The sequence below is a fragment of the Haliotis cracherodii genome, unplaced genomic scaffold, assembly GCF_022045235.1.
Source record: "Haliotis cracherodii isolate W230 unplaced genomic scaffold, xgHalCrac1.p SCAF_7, whole genome shotgun sequence".
In the NCBI taxonomy this organism is placed as follows: domain Eukaryota; kingdom Metazoa; phylum Mollusca; class Gastropoda; order Lepetellida; family Haliotidae; genus Haliotis; species Haliotis cracherodii.
The window spans coordinates 33063920-33088291 of record NW_027266330.1 but is presented as its reverse complement, the minus strand read 5'-3'; the positions used below and the strand labels follow the sequence as shown (position 1 = coordinate 33088291).

Here is a 24372-nt window from a genome sequence, read left to right as displayed (position 1 = left end):
TCAAACTAACCAAGTCTAGTTTGCTTGATTCCACAGTCGAAGAGGAAAGGTTCTTTCAAGAATAAAAATATTTTAAAGACATGTTTTCATTGACTCAGTCTTAGTCTGAGACATGTCCAATGAAGCTGTCTGTGCATAAAAGTATTCTTGATTGACGATAACATATTCGGAATATTTTTTTCTAAACCTTTGCTTACGTTGATACACAGGTAATGACATGGATCTATACACTTTGTGGGTATAGTGAGAAGAGACGCCGAACGTTCAGTGCCAAACAAGCCGTTAACCTTATTACGTTACTGTAACTCCGGGAATATCAATATGATCCCAGATTTAATGAGGCACGGCTGTTAGTCAACGTGTGTCATAAGACAACACTGTTCCCAATGTATTTGCCTGCAGAAATAACATAACTTATGAGGGTTTGCTAGAAAGATGAGCACATAGTTATATTTCCATACGTATTTATAACGTAAAACCCTCCTATTTATTCAAGTTTATTTATTCTGATCTGAATTAGCAACATGAGTGGCGTTCATATGGAGTTGTAGCTTGCACATGATTATTGTTCAATCATGTCAGCTAGTTGGCTTTGACACCGACCATTAACGTCGATCAACGTACAAGAAAAACGAGGACGGTAATGAGTTTTCTATTGTGATATTAGCGTTGTTCGCTCAAATATGTTTGACAGATGAATACTCTCACCGCTACTTACAATATGATAATGTCAAATGAACAATCCTCTCAGTAGGCATTGAAGAGGTATCTTGAGAAGACGCATCATCACTACAACCACCACCATCATCATCATCATCATCATCACCATCATCATCACCACCACCACCAGCAACAAGCACCATCATCACCATTACCGCAACCACCACCACCACCATCATCATCAGCATCATCATCAGCAGCACCACCACACATAAAACCATCACACCACCAACACTTTAACAACCATACTCATCATCCCCATTACTACCACAGCAATCACCACACCACCATCACATCACCACCACCACACCACTATTGTTGCCACCACCACGATCAACACCACCATGATCACCACACCACCACTATTGCCACCACCACCACTACTATTGCCACAACCTCCACCACCACCACACCACTACTATTGCCACCACCTTCACCATCACCACCATGATCACCACACCACCACTATTGCCACCACCACCACTACTATTGCCACAACCTCCACTACCACCAATATTGCCACCATCACCACCGCCACCACACCACTACTATTGCCACCACCTTCACCATCACCACCATTATCGCCACACCACCCTTATTGCCACCAGCACCACACCACTACTATTGCCACCACCATCACCATCACCACCATTATCACCACACCACCACTATTGCCACCACCACCACCACCAGCACCACACCACTACTATTGCCACCACCACCACCACCACAACACTACTATTGCCACCACCACCACCACCATCACCACCACACCACCACTATTGCCACCACCACCACCACCACAACCACCAGCACCACACCACTACTATTGCCACCACCACCACCACCACAACCACCAGCACCACACCACTACTATTGCCACCAACATCACCATCACCACCATTATCACCACACCACCACTATTGCCACCACCACCACCACCACACCACTACTATTGCCACCACCATCCCCATCACATCACCACCACCACCACCACCATCACACCACTACTATTGCCACCACCATTACCATCACAACCACACGACCACTATTGCCACCACAAGCATCATCACCACCATTATCACCACACCACCACTATTGCCACCACCACCACCAGCACCACACCACTACTATTGCCACCACCATCACCATCACCACCATTATCACCACACCACCACTACTATTGCCACCACCAGCACCATCACCACCATTATCGCCACACCACCACTATTGCTACCACCACCACCACCAGCACCACACCACTACTATTGCCACCATCACCACCACCACCACCACCATCACCACCATTATCACCACACCACCACTATGACCGCCACCACACTATCACCATTATAACCACCACTACTATTATCATCACACCATCACAACATCATCACTATTACCACCATCACCATCAGCAGCATTTTCACTGTCATGATTATCATCACCACCATAACCACAATTATATTCACTATCACCACCATCGTCGTCATCCTCACCACCATCATCACTACTCCGTTATATTATGCATTTTCACCCATCCCATCATCATCATCATCATCATCATCATCATCATCAGCCGAAGACCCGGGTTCGATTCCCGACATGGGTACAATGTGTGAAGCCCATTTCTGGTGTCCCCCGCCGTGATATTGCTGGAATATTGCTAAAAGCGGCGTAAAACCATACTCACTCACTCACTCACTCATCATCATCATCATCACCAGAAGCATCAAATTACAACATTAAGTTTTCCTTCCTGTCTCTCCACAACAATCTCATCAAAATTTAGAACCATCCCTTACACAGCTATTACAGTTCTATTATATGAGTAGCAGTTGGAGAGTTAAAAGTGTGTCACGCAGACCATGTTACAAATATATCCAATACAGCCCATGCAAGTCTATAATGTTTGGCAAGTCTAGATTACTGCAGTATCTGAAAGTGAAGAAAGTCTCTGGGCTCCGTTTTATTATATTTAATGACTATAATTTAACAACTTATTTTTTCTTCTGTAAATTATGTTCATTTCAGAAACTAGATGTTAGTCTATAGGGGTATTGTTGCAGTACCCGCACGTGCATCCTCTCTTGCATATCGTATAATATAAGATGGTGGGTTAAAAGTACGGAGGGGCGGAGAGCAGAGAGAAGTAGGGGGTTCTAAAAGGCGGGGTAATTCCAATCTACTTTCTATAAACAGACATAGCTGAAAACATCAAAACCATCAGCTGCAAACACAACACGGCACAATTTTATAAACTTATTTCAGATAAGAGCGTAAATATAGTAACAAGCAAATATCAAACGGTTGCTGGAGTTGGTGAAATATTGAGATAGGTTATCGGTCTTTACGGAATGCATCTAGGCATATATATAAATTTATATAATATGTTTATGGCATTTCTGATGTCTATCTATATCTCAGCCAGGGCTACCTCCACCGTTCAACTAAAGTACATAGGAAGCTCAAGGTCTAACCAAACACCTATGGCGTCGTTTCATGATTGTGAATAACATAAAGTAATTTTGATTGCCTCAGATTTAAGATAATTCTCTGATCAAGGGAACTTGACCCTTATAGCAAATGGCAGAGCCATCTCAATGACTGTACGGGTGCTCGGCCACTTCCGGGTGCTTATCAAAGAGTGTTTGGACAACAGCAGAAATATTTAGAGGACAAAAACTCAGGGTTTGAAGTATGATTTCAACGAAGAATAGAGACTGACATCATAAAAAATATTTTCAAATTTCACAACATACTTAGCTCGCGATTATCGACATATCACCATTGGCAGTACTGAGAAGAAACTGTATTATAGACAGGAGCACAACACAAGCCAAGAAACGACACAACCCAACTGCTGGATAAGTGCAACTTTTGTCAATAATGAAACTACTAGAATTGCCACTTGTGGAAAACATTTCCGTCTTAACGCACATGAACCGCGCCCTTCTTTTCCGTGTTTTACTCTGGATGTCACCGAGTAACCTGGCGCTTGTAGGAAGCATGGGACAATCTCGTGCTTCCCTAGCGTGTCCCCCAGATATTAACCCACAGTCTGGTTGTTTGGCTCTACACGTGTAAACATATTGACTAAGTTCATTAAATGTCTCTCCACAGGACTTTGTCGACATCAATGAAAATTTGATTCTTTGAATTGAACTGGACCCTTGTCAAGTTTGTTTCATTTCAAACATGTCTTTTTGACATTATAAAAAGATCAAATTGATCAGGCAAAAGTTATCCAACCTACAACGCCCTTTCCATAAACATTTTTACAGACAAATAACGTCGGACTTGACCCTTTTCGCTTTCAAACAGCGCTATACCTTAGTCATGAAACTCGTCCCGAAAGAGTCGGGATCTAATCACCTATTACACTTGAAACTACTTCGTTTACTCGTTAACAACACATCTTCACTGCCGATTAACACAAGTGTTCAGAATGCACTTTAGCCCTCTGGGTCGGTAGAAATACGTACGCATGTCATGTATGTGTAAGCCTTCTCAAAACAAGGTGAGATTTCCCTGAACCCACTTCCGTTATTGTTAAATCGAAGTGTCATGTCCCCTGGTGCAATCGATTGTACACACGACCCTGTGAATGAGGAATGCCCCGGGGGGCAAGAGGCAACACCATCGATCAAAGCATGAGACGATTTCTATCCAGTGTTTGATAACCTTTCTCGACACATACAGCTTACTTTCAAATCAGGTGTCACACCAGAGACTAGGAGCATGAACAACTAGCCACGCCATCGGGATACAATGATGTGGAGGAATCAGACAAGTCACTGAGCCCGGTCATCAGATACCCATTTTCAGTCTGACGCTGAATCCCCACAAGATCCCCATTAAAAGAACAATGGGATGCACAAACATGGCCTTTTACATACTGACATTAGGCTAACGCGTAGTCACTGAAACTATCAAATATTGATTGAAACAAGCAACTATGTTTATATTTGAAATGAGCCCAAACGAGATGAAAGATTCAGAACCCGGGGTAAATCTAGACTTTTATGTAGGGCTATAGCATTACCGTAAGTGTTGGGCGAAAGCGAAAATAATATGGTTCAGGGTCTGTGAGAACGCCCAATATTGACATCAAAGTGTTCTTCTCTTTGTGGATGGGTTCTTACAGGCGTTGACACTAGGACTGAAGTTTTCCCATTTGAATTCTGAATACATCGTTGTACAGCACATATCCGATAATTTTCTTATAGTACATCTAGGTCGTCGCGCTTCAGCCACACACAATTAAACCGCTATTTAGTCAGTGTGCACAGTCGAGCCACATGTAGTGGTAGTTGTTTGTTTATTGTTTAACGCCACACTGAGCAATATTCCAGCTATATGACGACGGCTTGTAAATATCGAGCATGGACCAGACAATCAAGTGATTGACATCACGAGTATCAATCTACACGATTGGGATACGATGAGATGCATCAACCAAGTCAGCGAGCCTGATCACCCGATCCCGTTAGTCGCCTTTTACAAGAAGCATTAGACTAACATTTAGTCTCCCAAATCTTATATTACACAATACCCTTCTTGACTCTAAAAAGAAAAGCTTGAGCTGGCTAGACTTGCTTTTGTATGCATATCTAGATTATTATTTTTTCATAAAATAAATATATTCCACGGTCATGGTGCAGGACTAAAGAAGCATGGGTGGCTGAAGATCAATTCTACTCCTGATATGTCTTCAGTATCAAATGAGGGCCCACTTGCCCAGTCGTCTAAAACAATGCAATTCAATGTACAGAGTTGCGTCCTTTGGACACGCCATAAACCTTTGATTGTGGGTTTGAATCTCTGATCTCCCCGAGTTTCTTTCCTGTGTCTGTCAGTACCAGACTCGTGGGTTTTAACCAAGCTTGTAAAAGTCTGAAACTTGCATAACTTTCGGCTTTTCTCCCACATAAAGCTGACACGCCGTGATATAACTAGAATGCTGTTCAAAGCGGCGTTAACACCAACACTCACTCACTATAGAATTTTTTTTTCCGAATAAACTCCTCATTGTCAGTGGTGTAAACATGTGATCCCTGGCGGTCCGTGGTGCGACATTGGTGACTGTGACATTCAAACACTTTTCACTCACACATCTCGGTGTTGGAGATTCATAATGACCTTTAATTGACATATTCGGATATATCGCGACCAAAAACTTATCTTGAACTATGTCAGTCTTTGAAAGCCCATATGTCCCCTAGCCATGTGTATAGATAAAAGCTATGTCCGTTTTACGATTCCAACTATTTCACGTGCATGTGTTTATGAATCACTATTAAATAGTAATGATAGTCGCGAAAAGGTGAGCGTATCCTGCCCCACGGGTGGCACCCGTCTCCGATACATTGCTTAGAAGATAACACAGAATGAAATTGCTTTCAGAAATATGCGTTTACTTGTACACGAAGGCGTCAAGTTCCAGCGTCACACTTCCCCCTCCAGCCTTCCACCTCCACCGGCCCTCCCTCCTCCATTTCCAGCGAAACCTCCACCCCCAACCCCCAACCCCCTTCCCCACGAAGCGCCTCTGCGATATGCTTTCATCACCGACCTTTATGACCTAAATAAGCCCAGCGTTCAGACGGTTGAAGGAATCTGGGAACTAAACATTATACACCGGGCTATCCCAGGCACGGTACACGAGCCTGGCCCAGAATTCAACAAAAAGACCGTTAAACTGCCATTTCATTGGTTGAGCTTTATCAAATAAAAACCAGAAGTAAGGCGTTACCAAGGAATATCCAATTTCTCCGCATAGTGAGAAGCTACTCTTTAAAACGTGTAGACATGTACGCTATTGTTGAAACATTTCCCAGGGAGTATTCAGCACGCTTCCTCGGTGTAACAAAAACCAATTACCAGGAACGCTAAATCCGTCACAGTGATGAATATGGATGTTGAAGGATGTTACAAACAACTGTGCTATATCAGAATACAGAGCCACATTCGCTTTAATAGTTTCTGTATACGTTTCTGTATTTCGAAAGATAAAACTCCTGAACTGTCATATTTAACTGTTAATCGGTCTTATGATGACTATGAAGTACTCCTATTTACGGTATTAATAACGTTGGTACGGGTATGGAACTTTGTCAGGAACTTCATGATGTTCATAGAGTCCCTAAGGAAATACATGCAACAAGTTCCAAAGTTGTGATTGCGGGAGTTGATGCAAGACTTACCTAGGACTACAGCAATGGTGAAGAGTGCTGGAACGTTCATTTTGCCGTCTCGTATTAATCCGTACCTCGAAGGAAAGACACAGGTACTCCTCCAGAGAATGGTAGACCTCGCCGCTAGTTCCTGGTGGGACTTGAGCAGAAGACCTCAACTACCCAAATTTTCTTGTACCTCCTCCTGATACAGCCAATGAATGACTGGCGATCAGCCCCCTGCGTTGTTGATTGACAGCTAGCGGGAGAAGCCCTTTGAATGTGTTTCCGTCCGCTGTATAATATCACTGGCAGAAACTGAGCACAAAGTGACTATGAAGTGACGAGGTACCACTGATGTAGACTGCCAAGCCGCAGCAGCCAATCATAAAATGCACGAGATCCTTTAACTGTGAATGAAGAACTGTTGCTGTACTTGTTTCACTGGGAGTTGGACCCTTCAGTAGTAGAACGCCGACACGGGCGCTCCAGGAACAGCTGGCCAGCAGACAGGCGGGGTCCGCCGCTCACGTTGTTGCCATCTGGAAACTTCACTGTTGTGGTACTGTGCTCTGGCGTGGGGTCGTAGTCGTTGGGTGGAGGATGGGGACGATGTCACTGCGTCAGAGGGCGGGACACGACTTCTGACGACGACCACAACCCTCCATCTACCACGCGCCTCGCGATGTAAAGACAAGTACAGCAACTCGTCGGTGGTATTGATTTTCCAAGGAGCGTTCATTTATTACTCTCATTTTGCGTGTTAGCATCTTTTGACCGATTCTAGGACTGATTGTAGGATAAACTGGCTAGCTATTAGGGGATAACATTCGCTGGCCGGTCGCGGCTATTAGAGGCACTGGCCATTTTGCATCCAACAATATTTCAAAGAAACATATAATAAATCTGAACACAGAGCCCACGTGTTTGTCGCCTAAATGTGCACTCCCTGTAAAAGTGTGAGGTGTCCTTTTACGGCAGGGTTCTTCACAATGGGCCGGGGCTGCAGCTAATCTACTTTGGATTTAATCTAGCGCAGACCCCATAAATCTTGCACATGTATGCGCACTTCTGTATTGGCGTTAAATGTGTATTAAAGTGTGGGCCTGATAGTCCGTCTTGTAATCTTTGATTTAAGCACAAGTAAGATAACTTACCCTCTGTACCTTCCGGTTGGCATGTCAGGGTATGCGTCTGGTCGGGGTGCCAATGTTACATATGTTCGATGATACTTAGTTCATCTATTTTCCTAAAATATTAAAGTACAGTAAACTACGGTTATAACGAACTCAAAGGGACCACTATTTTAGTTCGTTATAACCGTAGTTCGTTATAAGCATATATAAAGCATAACTACAGCAAATAGTCGGGACTTAAAAGTTAGTTTATTATATCCGTCAGTTCGTTATAAGCGTGTTCGTGATAACCGTAGTTTACTGTATTACTATTTACGTGACGGATCCACCTGCATTTTCATGCAAACTAATTCCTACGAAGATAAACGTAGAACGTGATGGTACCTTTATTACTTTACTAACGGAATCTCACTGATTACCGATGCACAGAAAAGTACATTTCAGAATTGACTTTCACTTTGTGTGAGTTCACAGAGTGAGGGCCAAACTGAATGAACGTCGGAGCTCATAGTATGGGAAGGTTCATACTTCGATGAACTTACAAAAAGTGAACATTTTTATGATTTTTTTTAAGTGTAATCACTGCAGGGATGGTTTACCTTGAATATGTCCACTTCACACATCTTCACACACTTCACTACATATTTTACCTTCAATCTCTCGACTTCAAATTGCTTCACTCACTTGACAACAGACATAACTTCCCTTCAATATGTCGACTTCACATAGCTTCACTCACTTGACAACAGACATGACTCCACTTCAATCTCTCGACTTCATATTACTTCACTCACTTGACAACAGACATGACTTCCCTTCAATATGTCGACTTCAAATTGCTTCACTCACTTCACAACAGACATGACTTCCCTTCAATCTCTCGACTTCAAATTGCTTCACTCACTTGACAACAGACATAACTTCCCTTCAATATGTCGACTTCACATAGCTTCACTCACTTGACAACAGTCATGAGTTCCCTTCAATCTCTCGACTTCAAATTGCTTCACTCACTTGACAACAGACATGACTTCCCCTTCAATATGTCGACTTCAAATTGCTTCACTCTCTTGACAACAGACATGACAACCCTTCAATATGTCGACTTCACATAGCTTCACTCACTTGACAACAGACATGACTTCCCTTCAATCTCTCGACTTCACATAGCTTCACTCACTTGACAACAGACATGACTTCCCTTCAATATGTCGACTTCACATGTGCGTATTCGTATAAGCATCAAACCGATTTTACGAAATCAGTTTTCTGATGCAAGTGTCGTCTCGTACACTCACTGTGAAGGAAACACAGGTACCCGTAAAGACCCTGGTTGGAATAGGTCTTCAGAATACTATGCTTGTCGTAAGAAGCAGCTAACAGGCCTGCTGACTTGGTTGATGCATGTCATCGTAAATGCGTAATTGGATGCTTATGGTGTCAATCAGTGGATTGTCTGGTCCCGACTCGATTATTTACAGAGCGCCGTCATAGAGCTGGAATATTGCTGAGTTCGGCGTTAAACAACAAACAAAGAAAGGAAAGACACGGGTGATAATAATCTTTTTTTATTCCTATCGTTTTATCGTTTTTGTTCTGTTTATTCATCATGGGGCAGGGCATTAATCCATTCCACGTTATTACTTCTTGAGTGTGAGAGAATTCCAATGTACAATATACAGTGAGTGAGTGAGTGAGTTGGGTTTAACGCCGCTTTTAACAGTATTCCAGTTATATCACGGCGTGTCAGCTGAATGTGGGAGTAAAGCCCGAAGTGATGCAGGTCTCAGACGTTTACCACTTCGGTGAAACCCACGAGCACGGGTATGGTGCTGACAAACCTAGAAACATAATTTGGGCGAAACGGGATTCGAACCCACAATCATTTGTTTCTGGCGTGCCAAAGGGACGCAACTCTGCCACTGGGCCACCCGTGCCCCCGTACAATATACAGTATACAAGTCGCAATTGTAATGCTTTAAAAGTAAGGTAGCGAAGTGGGCAGATCAGTGGATACATCAGTTCAGGCCGTAGTAAGTGAGTATTGTTTTACGCCACTTTTAGCAATATTCCAGCAACATCACGGCGGGGGACACCAGTAATGGGCTTCACACATTGTACCCATGCGGGGAATCGAACCCAGGTCTTCGGCGTGACGAGCCAACGCTTTAACCACTAGGCTACCCCACCGCCAGTTAAAGCCATAAATATATTAAACTTATGTAATGTAGGTTATAGAACCCTATTTTTACCATGACGAGTTAATCCTTAAAACAATCTGCCCAGTTGTTCATGTAAATCATAATTAGCACAATGCACTGATCATCAACATTTTATTTATATATGTATTTTTTTAAACATCTATTCACACTAACATATTTCTATATCTATTATAGAGCCGTAATGTGTTTTTACTTATATCTTTGAAATGTTGATAATAAGAAATAATTTTGTTAATTTGCTTGATGGTGCTAAGATTTAAACTCAGACATGAACATGCGGATTGCGGAAAGGGTGGATAATTGTTTCGTCTCTCCCAGTTAATTGGCAGTGTGAAAACGCACAATGCGCCTTTTTGTAACACATACGATTTCAGTGAACATTCACGCATGGAAACACTATACATCTGTCCACAATCTCTGACTTGATATTGAAGGAGAGCTACATACTCAGCATAAATAACATGAAAAGCTGTTACTTTCCTTTCTTACACATTTATATACCGCAGGTATCCAGGTGCTCGTTTCCGCTCAAATGCGGTTATAGTTGTTCCACGACCAGTGGATCCGTTTGCCTTCCAGTTATCATTCTCAACTCCCTGGGGAGTATACAACCCAAGCTGCTCAGAGGCGCTAGAAGGTTTCACATCCACCTCACATATCGGGTACCCATTCCCTGCTGTGTGAACAGAGGCACATTTGAACTAAGTCACTTGCCCAGGGTGACACCACACTTGTGTTTCGGGTTTATGTACGTATTCGTGTTTCCACCATCTGGTCATCTACCATCGGACGAGTAGGTTTCTTTTGAGTGCACGGGGTGAACGTACTGTACACTAGGGGTAGTGACAACACTGTAAAGACCTGTAAACATTGTTGGTCCCAAGATTGATTAACAACCCGGTCACTAGGGGGATACGATCTCAGCACCTGGCGCTTGCGACCGCTTGCCCACTCCGCCCCGAATTCCAAAATAGGAAGCAACAGCAACAGCAGATTAACGGGAGGAAACACTCGATTCTTTTAAAGTCGTGGGTGGGGGAGTGGTGTTTGACGCCGCTTTTAATACTATTACAGTTATATCACGTGTCAGCTTAATGTGGGAGGAAAGCCTGAAGTGACACAGGTCTCAGAAATCAACGAGTGAGGGTATGATGCTGACAAACCTAGAAACATAATTGAGGTGAACCGGGATTCGAACCCACAATCATGTGGTAGGGAGAGGGCTTGTGGCAGTGGTAGGATAGGGCCTGTGGCAGTGGTAGGGAGAGGGGTTGTGGTCAGTGGTTGGGAGAGGGCTTGTGGCAGTTGTACGGAGAGGGCTTGTGGTCAGTGGTTGGGAGAGGGCTTGTGGCAGTTGTACGGATAGGGCTTGTGGCAGGGGTTGGGAGAAGACTTGTGGCAGTGGTTGGGAGAGGACTTGTGACAGTGGTAGGGAGAGGACTTGTGGCAGTGGTACGGAGAGGACTTGTGGCAGTGGTACGGAGAGGGCTTGTGGCAGTGGTAGGGAGAGGGATTGTGGCAGTAGTAGGGAGGGGGATTGTGGCAGTGGTAGGATAGGGCTTGTGGCAGTTGTACGGATAGGGCTTGTGGCAGGGGTTGGGAGAAGACTTGTGGCAGTGGTTGGGAGAGGACTTGTGACAGTGGTAGGGAGAGGACTTGTGGCAGTGGTACGGAGAGGGATTGTGGCAGTGGTAGGCAGGGGGATTGTGGCAGTGGTAGGGAGGGGGATTGTGGCAGTGGTACGGAGAGGGCTTGTGGCAGTGGCACGGAGGGGGCTTGTGGCAGTGGTAGGGAGAGGACTTGTGGCAGTGGTACGGAGAGGGTTTGTGGCAGTGGCACGGAGAGGGCTTGTGGCAGTGGTAGGGAGAGGGCTTGTGGCAGTGGTACGGAGAGGGCTTGTGGCAGTGGTACGGAGAGGGTTTGTGGCAGTGGCACGGAGAGGGCTTGTGGCAGTGGTAGGGAGAGGGCTTGTGGCAGTTGTACGGAGAGGGCTTGTGGCAGTGGTAGGGAGAGGGCTTGTGGCAGTGGTACGGAGAGGACTTGTGGCAGTGGTAGGGAGAGGACTTGTGGCAGTGGTAGGGAGAGGACTTGTGGCAGTGGTAGGGAGAGGACTTGTGGCAGTGGTAGGGAGAGGGCTTGTGGCAGTGGTAGGGAGAGGGCTTGTGGCAGTGGTAGGGAGAGGGCTTGTGGCAGTGGTAGGGAGAGGGCTTGTGGCAGTGGTACGGAGAGGGCTTGTGGCAGTGGTAGGGAGAGGGTTTGTGGCAGTGGTAGGGAGAGGACTTGTGGCAGTGGTACGGAGAGCGTTTGTGGCAGTGGTACGGAGAGGGCTTGTGGCAGTGGAAGGATAGGGCTTGTGGCAGTGGTACAGAGAGGACTTGTGGCAGTGGTACGGAGAGGACTTGTGGCAGGGGTACAGAGAGGACTTGTGGCAGTGGTACAGAGAGGACTTGTGGCAGTGGTACAGAGAGGACTTGTGGCAGTGGTAGGGAGAGGACTTGTGGCAGTGGTAGGGAGAGGGCTTGTGGCAGTTGTACGGAGAGGGCTTGTGGCAGTGGTACGGAGAGGACTTGTGGCAGTGGTAGGGAGAGGGCTTGTGGCAGTGGTACGGAGAGGGCTTGTGGCAGTGGTAGGGAGAGGGCTTGTGGCAGTGGTACGGAGAGGACTTGTGGCAGTGGTACGGAGAGCGTTTGTGGCAGTGGCACGGAGAGGGCTTGTGGCAGTGGAAGGATATGGCTTGTGGCAGTGGTACGGAGAGGGCTTGTGGCAGTGGTAGGGAGAGGGCTTGTGGCAGTGGTACGGAGAGCGTTTGTGGCAGTGGTACGGAGAGGGCTTGTGGCAGTGGTACGGAGAGGGCTTGTGGCAGTGGTACGGAGAGGACTTGTAGCAGTGGTAGGGAGAGGACTTGTGGCAGTGGTAGGGAGAGGACTTGTGGCAGGGGTACGGAGAGGACTTGTGGCAGTGGTACGGAGAGGACTTGTGGCAGTGGTACAGAGAGGACTTGTGGCAGTGGTACGGAGAGGACTTGTGGCAGTGGTAGGGAGAGGGCTTGTGGCAGTGGTACGGAGAGGGCTTGTGGCAGTGGTAGGGAGAGGGCTTGGTAGGGAGAGGGCTTGTGGCAGTGGTAGGGAGAGGGTTTGTGGCAGTGGTACGGAGAGGACTTGTGGCAGTGGTAGGATAGGGCTTGTGGCAGTGGTAGGGAGAGTACTTGTGGCAGTGGTACGGAGGGGGATTGTGGCAATGGTACGCAGCGGGCTTGTGGCAGTGATAGGGAGAGGGTTTGTGGCAGTGGATCGGAGAGGGCTTGTGGCAGTGGTAGGATAGGGCTTGTGGCAGTGGTAGGGAGAGGGCTTGTGGCAATGGTACGGAGCGGGCTTGTGGCAGTGGTACGGAGAGGGCTTGTGGCAGTGGTTGGGAGAGGGGCTTGTGGCAGTGGTTGGGAGAGGGCTTGTGGCAGTGGTACAGAGAGGGCTTGTGGCAGTGGTACAGAGAGGGCTTGTGGCAGTGGTAGGATAGGGCTTGTGGCAGTGGTAGGGAGAGGGTATGTGGTCAGTGGTTGGGAGAAGACTTGTGGCAGTGGTTGGGAGAGGACTTGTGACAGTGGTAGGGAGAGGACTTGTGGCAGTGGTACGGAGAGGGCTTGTGACAGTGGTAGGGAGAGGACTTGTGGCAGTGGTACGGAGAGGACTTGTGGCAGTGGTACGGAGAGGGCTTGTGGCAGTGGCACGGAGAGGGCTTGTGGCAGTGGTAGGGAGAGGGCTTGTGGCAGTGGCACGGAGGGGGCTTGTGGCAGTGGTACGGAGAGGGCTTGTGGCAGTGGTACGGAGAGGACTTGTGGCAGTGGAAGGATAGGGCTTGTGGCAGTGGTAGGGAGAGGACTTGTGGCAGTGGTAGGGAGAGGGCTTGTGGCAGTGGTACGGAGAGGGCTTGTGGCAGTGGTACGGAGAGGGCTTGTGGCAGTGGTATGGAGAGGGCTTGTGGCAGTGGTACGGAGAGGGCGTGTGGTAGTGGTACGGAGAGGGCTTGTGGCAGTGGTAGGGAGAGGGCTTGTGGCAGTGGCACGGAGAGGGCTTGTGGCAGTGGTACGGAGAGGACTTGTGGCAGTGGTACGGAGAGGGCTTGTGGCAGTGGTACGGAGAGGGCTTGTGGCAGTGGTAGGGAGAGGGCTTGTGGCAGTGGTACGGAGAGGGCTTGTGGCAGTGGTACGGAGAGGGCTTGTGGCAGTGGTACGGAGAGGGCTTGTGGCAGTGGCACGGAGAGGGCTTGTGGCAGTGGTACGGAGAGGGCGTGTGGCAGTGGTACAGAGAGGGCTTGTGGCAGTGGCACGGAGAGGGCTTGTGGCAGTTGTACGGAGAGGGCTGGTACAGGCATGGGAGAGGGCTTGTGGCAGGGGTGGGGACAGGGCTTGTGGCAGGGGTCGTTGGGAAAGGGCTTGTGGCATGGATAGAGAGATCTTGTGGGAGTGGTAGAGAGAGGACTGGTACAGGTATGCAGGGGGGCTTGTGGCAGGGGTGGGGACAGGGCTTGTGGCAGGGGTGGGGAGAGGGCTTGAGGCAGAGAAGGGAGAGGGTTGTTGCATGGCCGTGACAATAGCTATATTCCTGTTACAAACGCTTTAAATATTTCCGGAATGAGAAAGTAGCCACTTGTCTCGGACAATGAAATAATAGAAACACTGCGTGACCTACTCGTCAACATAAAGATGTCTGTTGTGGAATCACATTCGCCTCCTCCAAAACAATAACTCGAATGTTTGATTATCGGTGTTAGCGAATGTCTGGATGGAGAGACTGAGTGGAGATGTGGATGGAGTTTGCAGGTCGTACAGTGTAAATGTCGGGAACCACAAGCTGCCTGCTACGCTGTCCTATAGTCAGTGATATTCATATGCGTTATTCACAATTCAGTTGACTTGCACATGTGTCACAAACCCCTGACATCTATGTCACTATGAACAGGTGAGTCATCTCACCCACACTGAGCACTGTCAAACAGATCCTTCAGTCTCAAAAAAACATGTTGGTTTGGTTGGTTGGTTTGTTGTTTAACTCCGCACTCAGCAATAATCCAGCAAAATGACGGCAGTTTGTTAATAATCGTGTCTTGACCAGACAATCAGTGATTAATATCATGAGCATCGATCCACACAAATGGATTCGATGACATGCATCAACCAAGTCAGCGAGCCTGACCACCTGATCCCGTTAGTCGCCTCTTACGTCAAGCATGGGGGGTAACACCGTGTCCTGGTGGTCAACAATGGCCAGAAAGTCATGTACACTCGCTCACCTACTGCATGTTATTAGACTCAAAGGACTTGATAACATTTTCTAAGCAAAACACCAAAACAAATGTATTGAAGACAAAATTGAAGTGAATTATCAATACTCGAACGAAACCCCATCCCGTTTGAAGAACCTTTCAGCTCATATTCTCACAGCAAATTAACCAATGTTAAGCAATTGTATTGATTCGGATCCATTCTCGACTTGTTTGATGTTTAACGCCGCACTCAGCAATATTCCAGCTATATGACAGCGGTCTGTAAATAATTTAGTATGTACCAGACATTCCAGTGATTAACATCATGAGCACGGCCCGCGCAATTGGGATACGATGACATGCATCAACCAAGTCAACGAGCCTGACCACCCGATCCCGTTAGTCGCCTCTTACGACAAGCACGGGTTGCTGACGACCTATTCTAACCTGGATCTTCACGGTGTCTCGACAACGTAGTTCCACATAAACACACGGTGTGCAATAAACAGATCAACCACTGCTCTTTGGGATAATGTTCCACTCCATACCAGAACTACCGCCTCCGTGGTGTAGTGGTAGAGCGTCCGCCCGGAGAACGGAAGGTCAAGGGTTCGATCCCCGGCCGCGTCATACGTTAAAAGATTGTACTTGTTGTTACCCTGTCTGGCGCTCGGCATTAAGGGGCTAAAACAAGGACTGTTCGGCTCGGAGTCAGTATACTGTGACTGAGTGGGGTATTCATGTTAAACTGCGGCATGGTATCCTAGTGAGCTTGCACTATATATCGGCATCAGTCCGGACTAGTACAAGCAGCCACACACACGTGAATGCACGTCGCTATATAAGTGCAATAATCTTGGACGCGACTATAAACACAATTTCCCTGGGATAACAGGGTAAGACTATCTACCAACATTTAAGGATAACATCCTTCACTGTATTAGATAACAACTTGGATAACAACTTTCTCTGTACACCTACAATATGGATGACAGCGGAAGCAACTGTCACTGTGTACCTACAATTTGGACAAATGCCTTCACTATATATCTACACTTTCGGAGAACAAGTTTCACTGGGTACCTACAATTTCGACAAATGCCTTCACTTGATATCTACACTATCGAATAAGACGTTTCACTGTATCTCAACATGGATAACAACTTTCACTGTATCTCAGCTTGGATAACAACTTTCATTTTAATTCAACTTGGATAACAACTTTCACTGTATCTCAGCTTGGATAACCAGTTTCACTATACCTCAACTTGGATAACAAGTTTCACTATATCTCAACTTGGATAACCAGTTTCACTATACCTCAACTTGGATAACAAGTTTCACTATACCTCAACTTGGATAACCAGTTTCACTATACCTCAACTTGGATAACCAGTTTCACTATACCTCAACTTGGATAACAAGTTTCACTATACCTCAACTTGGATAACAAGTTTCACAGTATACCTACAATTTGGACAACTGCCTCTACTTTATATCTTCACTTTCGGATAACAACCTTAATTACCTACATTTGAAATTGGTGTAAAGGTGTTCACGTTTTACCTACACTTTGCAATAACCGAGTTCATTCAATGCATTATTTGTCACATAACTGCGTTCAGTGTAAACTCACTCTCTCATGACAACAATCCACTGTATACACATACAGTTTGACATGACTGCGTTCCGCTGTGTACACAGTCAGATGACACAGATGTTACATGGCTGTCACACATCACACTGTAGCTGATAACATTCATAATCGGAACCCAGGCGCTGCCTGATACACATCTCCATACGTCAATACATTCGCTTGTTCAGATTGTATCATCCGTAAACAACGAGACTAACATTGCCTTATTTTAAGATATATATCTACAAAATATAAAATGTAAACTACAAATGGAGATCTATATCTCCCAATACCTGAACCATATTGTTTCCCTTCCGCCCAGCACTTTCTGCAATGCAAAATATCTAAATGAAGAAAGTCCAGATTTTCCTAAGATTCAGGAATCTCCCACTGGGTCTCCTTTTCCATTTAAATAGAGTTATTTGTTCTTTCAAAATTATATATTTTCTGAGACAAAGCGTCTGATGGAGTCCTTGGCCCACTTGCACAAAGCGATCTTAGCGCTAAGACTATGGTACGCCTATGTTGAAGTATGGGAGTTACGATCATCTTAGATCGCTTTGTGCAAGTGGGCCCAGAACAATGCTTAATTTCTGCCATGAGCTGAAGAAATCTAAACTTGCCAAATCACTGCAGTTGGATTTGATTTTTTTTTATTCTCTTGGGTCTGTGAGACAGACGAGTAAACATGTGGTCATCCCTGCGATCATACATCAAGGCCTCCTCGTTTTGTCATCTTTGTACATCAATCCTACCTAGTGGAACACAACGTAGCCCGTACAAGTCTTTGTGTTCTTCCAACTGCCTATCAAAGACTCGCATCGTGTCGATACCACACCTTCAGTCAGATACTATCATCCGTGACGTGTATCTCCCAGGGTGGTTACATGTATGTTGGCCTTACAGGCAGACCCTTGCATTCAGCTGATGTTTCTTTCACACCAAAGAGTCGATTTTTTACACAACAATCATCCCATTATTATCCTCTTCTCAGCTCCAGCTCCAGCGACTATGCTTGTCGTAAGTGGCGACTAACGGGATCGGGTGGTCAGGCTCGCTGACTTGGTTGATGCATGTCATCGTATCCCAATTGCGTGGATCGATGCTCATGATATCAATCACCGGATTATCTGATCCAGATTCGATTATTTACAGACCACTGTCATATACCTGGAATATTGCTGAGTGCGGCGTTAAACAACAAACAGACAACCAATTATAACAGGAGACCTGTCAGGAGACGTGAGGGTTACACATTAGAGGGATTCTTACATACTAATTATAGTAAACATTAGACATAACTGATATTGTTTACTATATGTAATTCTGTAATGAAACCCTCGAATATTAGTAAACATTAGACATAACTGATATTGACCCGTGAAGATCCGGGGTAGAATGGATCTTCAGCAACCCATGCTTGCCGTAAAAGGCGACTTTACTTGTAAGAGGCGACTATACTTGTAAGAGACGACTAATGGGATCGGGTGGTTGACTAAGTCTTGGTTGATGCATGTCATCGTATCCCAATTGCGTGGATCGATGCTCATTACATCAATCACTGGATTATCTGATCCAGATTCGATTATTTACAGACCGCCGTCATATAGCTGGAATACTGCTGAGTGCGGCGTTAAACAACAAACAAACAAACATAACTGATGTTGGTGTCAGCCTGCTGTCTAGTCTCACATATAGATAATTTAATAAACACATCCGAAAGTCTCCACGCAAGTCTACACTCGTTTGGCAAGTCTAGATTTCTTCAGTTGTGAAAAGTAAGAGAGTTTATTGGTTGGTTCCTTTCTGCGTATTATGGTATTCTATGCTATACCTGTGCTGTGCTGTGCTGTGCTGTGCTGTGCTGTGCTGTGCTGTGTCATGCTATGCTATACGTACATCATCTAATGGACAATCTAAATAATATTGTCATTTCAGAGACTAAATGCTATTCTTGGGTTAAGCCTCGCTCACATATCAACTTGTTATTCGTGTTAAGGTGCGTGTCCCTGAGGGCGAGTTGTGGAGCGCCAACACGTGTAGCCTGTACCACTTATCAGGCCCTCTCATCTATCTGAATATAAACAAGCATTATCAGAATTAATGTGACCAATATCGCGTGTACAGCTACCAGGTGCGAAAGAAAAGTTTCACATGCGATATAAATGCGGTATCTATCGTCGTAACAGCGGTTCTAATTGGAATCGCCACCCAGCCTCAATTGGAACCGACAGCATCGGCAACCGAACACATTCGGTCATATCCGTACAATTCCGCATTTCGCCGAACTACAACACTTGGGGCGTTGGGGTAGCCTTGTGGTTAAGCGTTCGCTCGTTACGCCGAAGGCCCGGGTTTAATTCCTAACATGGGCAAATGTGTGAAGCCCATTTCTGGTGTCCCCTGCCGTGATATTGCTGGAATATTGAAAAAAAACGGCGTAAAACCATACTCACTCACTCACTACACCACTAACTGTCGATACAGCGTGCGAAACATGGCTGTTTTTTTCCGGAAAGGGTGTTGTCAGTTAACTACAATCGACTGTTGACGGATACAACCGAAGTTATTCCGCTGCATTTAACGCTTTTTATTCGAACTGATAGGAAAGCCCTGCTAATTGCAGAGAGCTGTTAGCTCGTGCCCGACTCACGCACGGTACTTGATCTCTTCATCGCACGTGGTCCACGAATCAAGCGTCATCACGGTGACCAGAAAGAGGCCACCCTCTCAGATTGACCAAACTATCCAAATTGGGATCCCTCAATAAAGAATGACCACGTGTTGTATGCTTCAGCCGAGACCTAAGTATTAGCCGAAACTCGGCAACTCTCTATATGTTATTCACATGTGTGTAATCAGAAACCATTATCTTGCAAATGTACACTTATATCCATTGTAAATAACCTTAGAATTGGTATAATCATATGCTGTCATGTTTCTCATTATGTTTTTATGCATTTTGGACCTGTATATAAATGTTGATTGATAAAAATTTCTCAGTCGCGCGGCAGACACACATATTATTTCTAGTCAGCGGTATTGCTGGAATATTGCAACATATTCACTCACTCACACTAACTTGCTCGGTGTTTGTCTATTATGAATACTGTGTTAACTAACATGTTTGATGGGGTCAGTCCATCTTCTGCACCATACATTGTTCATCCTAAACAAACATATATTCATGAACTGAATCTACTGCGAAATTTAGGTATATAATCTGTCACATAGACTCTGAAAGAAATATAACCAACGCAGCACATGCAAGTGTATAATATTTGGTAAGTCTATATTATAATTTCTGCAGTCCCTTGGCTCCCTTCTATGATAATTTATGATTGTAATTAAACAGCTGGGTTTTTTCTGTAAAATATGTTCATTTCAGAGACTAGATGTCAGTCTGGGAGGGAGTTCATATTGTGTCACGGCCTCCAAACACAGAGCCCTCCGGGCTATTTCATCTGCTGTGTCGTACATCTGGGATCTATATCAACTTGTTCAGATTGTTTATAGGGGCCCCGGCCTCTGCTTGACCACCTACCGAGAAATGACAGCATACCAATCTTGGCATGACTTTCCGACTCCAGTCATGTTATTATAAGACTGGATTTCCCCTCGGGCTAATCAGCGCAGCGCTGGTACGCCGGTGAAGCGGCTTAACCCTCAGTGACCTGCGGGCATCCAGGCCGGCCTGTACGTTGTGATGGGCAAGATGAAACCAGAGACCATAATCTAAATTTATAAATTTATTTCATGGTCTCTGATGAAACAAGATTGTTGACATGACGACAGGGTACAGCTGCAAACACACGGTTTTCTAAATGGGAATGTAATAACACCGACGACATTCCATGGATCAAAATAGCTGTGATTACAATCATTATGTAGGCCAGATGTATTTAAACATTCCTTATGAAACGTGGCCATGTGCGATTACTTTGTACGCTATTTCATTTACGTCACCGCTTGTCTTGTGGGAAGCACTGGTTTTAGACAACCTCGATCAAATAAAAATGTGAGTGTATGGTGTGGACAAAGGACAAATCATGTTATTAGTTAAATTAATGGATTGGAACCGGTGATCAGAGGATATCCTAGCACGACTAGCAGACACAACTCTGCACAATTACAGCCCGATACCCATGTATAATGAAAGATCGACGCACCGTACCATCACCAACCCATCGGCAACTAACCTACCCTCAAACAACCCATCACCAATCCAACCAGCCTCAAACAACCCATCACAAATCCAACCAGCCTCAAACAACCCATCACAAATCCAACCAGCCTCAAACAACCCATCACAAATCCAACCAGCCTCAAACAACCCATCACAAATCCAACCAGCCTCAAACAACCCATCACAAATCCAACCAGCTCCAAACAACCCATCACCAATCCAACCTGCCCTAAACAACCCATCACCAATCCAACCAGCTTCAAACAACCCATCACCAATCCAACCTGCCCTAAACAACCCATCACCAATCCAACCAGCCCAAAATAACCCATCACCAAACCAACCAGCCCCAAACCACCCATCGCCAATCCAACCAACTCCAACCAACTATCACAACCATTTACCAACCTAACCAGTCCCAACCAGCCATCATCCACACTCAGTAACATTGCGGAAATAAAACGGCACGATCTTGCGATCTAAAAAGGCTCTATGATACTACGTTAATAAGTGTAGACATTGTAAATGTAATTAGTAGGGTACCGGGAAGATTCTCTGTCACAGCCCTGTTCCTATTTGAATTCATTATTTTAACATTCACTGATGTCATGCTAAGGGGATGCGTTTCTACTTCAAAGCGTCTCTAAATCGAATTTTCCGGCTTATTGTTAACTGTCTTCTCTTCAGACATGTTCTTGACAAGGACGGGTCGTAATTGCAGTATGGAGATCCGGAGCCCAAGTGAACTCTACTTCGAAACGTTACTAAATAGTCGAGTGGTCATGCTCGTGACTTGACTGGGCGTGTATCGTTGTTGATGTTTTCAGTCACTGGTTTGTCTGGTCCAGATCTAGACCCCCGTGATACAGTTGGAATAACTCTGACTGTGGCGATAGACAACATTCACTCACCAAACAGCCCCAGCATGTCGGGGTAGGTAGGTAAAGAGGAGTCATTGTAACAAATTTACAAATGGTGGTATTGGGGGAATGCAAGAACTTCAATATACCAGCAAGTCTACATAGGTAAGGCCAATATTTTGAAGCAAGTCTTCATGGCACCATTATCGTGAGAGTTCAACTGGTGATAAGGGCAAGGTCGGTGGCTCGGTTCCTGGAACTGCAGGTGCTCAGTTTCAAAGCCAGGAGATCCATGTGGCTTGTATTTTGGCAAATGATTCTGTCAGGCTGGGCATGATTCCTCAGAGAATGGTCTTCTGTCTGGCGGTATCTGGTCAGTCTGCAACGAGTGTTTCGTTTGTTCGCTTTTGACGACCCCTGACAAAAACATTTGTCGTGGGTTACCTTGTCAGTCCTGCACCATTACTGTGGAAGCCATGCCCTGTATGTTATTCCATACTTTAGACCTCCTTGGTCGTGTGGATACAGTGTCTGCCCTGAGAGCAGAACGCAGGAAGTATGATTTCCTGGACGCGTCATATCAAAAGACGTGTTACAATTGGGATAAAACAAGGACTGGTTGGCTCGGAGACAGTTATCGCCGCAACCAACAATACTCAAGTTATTTCACGGCGGTCTGTAAATAACCGAGTCTGGTCTGGCCAGGCTATTGTGGCGCAGGCAGCGGACAGCGCTAACTGAGTATCACTACTGTTAACAAATAAGTAAATGTTATTCTTACATTGGTTCGGCACAAGGTGTGAATTGATACCCTAAGTTTACATGGGGTTTGAGACCACCTCCATGGTCTAGTGGTAGAGTGACTGCCCGGAGATCGGAAGGTTCGGGATTCGATCCCCGATCGCGTCATACCAAAATGTTAAAAGATGGCACTTGATGGCACTTGATGGCTCCAAACTTGTGTTTAAACTGTAAACCATCCTCTTGGGTGTAAAATAGAAATCTCCCGTGGAAGACGGTTTTGGATAACTATGTCAAAACCGAGACCACGTGGTATATGGTAAAAGAGCTCAAGAGACTCGGACACTGGTCATCGGCCTGAGAAACGGGCGCTTTTATCACTGTTGTCCCAACACTCAGCAGGGGACACGGGTGGCCCAGTCGTCTAAGGCGCCGCGTTTCGCTGAGCAGAGTTGCGTCCCTTGGGCACACCAGAAACCTATGATTGTGGGTTCGAATACCGGTTCGCCCTGATTATGTTTCTAGGTTTGTCAGCACCTTTCCCGTGCTCGTGGGTTTCACCGAAGTGGTAAACGTCTGAGACCTGCATCACTTCGGGCTTTCATCCCACATTAAGCTGACACGCCGTGATATAACTGGAATACTGTTAAAACCGGCGTTAAACCCAACACACTCACTCATTCACCCAACACTCCGCATCACCATCACCACTTGTTAAAAGCACATGGATACTTTAGGCGTGACGTTTCATATACACTCAGTTTCTGAGAGACTTCACGGAAATGAATAATGTGACAGTGTCTATGTTCACCGCAACAGCTTGTTGACTGGAGTGCTCTATAACCATGTATGAATAAACTTGATAGAGCTGTTGTTTATGATGCTGTATAATTTGATACAGATGATTTACCGTGCGAGTAATTAGATCAGGAAACGGCATATACTTTCTTACAATTAAACACAAATAACACACGCCTGACATACACATACAATTCCTGCGATGTGTAAATACGCCAGGGAGTATTTTAATTATAGTACAGCGTGACAGCTTTATGTTGGAGGAAAACGAAATGCGACCCAGGCCGTTGACAATTTTGTTTTATTAAAACAGCCGAGTACGGGTATGATGCTTACGGATACACGGAGTTGAACCTCCAAGGAGCAGATCCATGCACGTGTAAGGGGCGTAACTCTGTACAACGCTGCGCCTAAGTTCACTTGGTTACCCATACTCCAAACTTGTTTATACAACACGTGAAGCATAAATATATGTAAATGCTCATAAATTCATAATGCAATACATAGCAGGAATTCAGTATTCAAAATTATGTAACCTCGTTTGAAAAGAGAGGGTGTTAAACCTCGTAGTTAAAGACTTCGCCCGTCACGAGGAACTACAGGGCCACGGATAGCCATTCTATACTGACTGTACTGAT

At 45.5% G+C, this 24372-nt stretch overlaps 2 protein-coding genes across 2 annotated transcripts in view; both read right to left on the bottom strand.

The window, feature by feature from the left end:
* Positions 1-7558, bottom strand: part of LOC139447264 (uncharacterized) — a 40744-nt gene extending 33186 nt beyond the window's left edge. The window contains exon 1 of the mRNA XM_071228538.1: positions 6927-7558. Within this exon, the coding sequence (XP_071084639.1) occupies positions 6927-6966 (40 nt within the window). The 5' untranslated portion in view covers positions 6967-7558. The remainder of the gene's footprint in view (positions 1-6926) is intronic.
* Positions 7559-11458: 3900 nt separating this feature from the next.
* On the bottom strand, positions 11459-14830 carry LOC139448813 (mucin-2-like). Its single transcript, XM_071230343.1, has one exon. The coding sequence runs from the start codon at positions 14828-14830 to the stop codon at positions 11459-11461; it is 3372 nt and encodes a 1123-aa protein (XP_071086444.1).
* Between the last annotated feature and the right edge of the window lie 9542 nt (positions 14831-24372).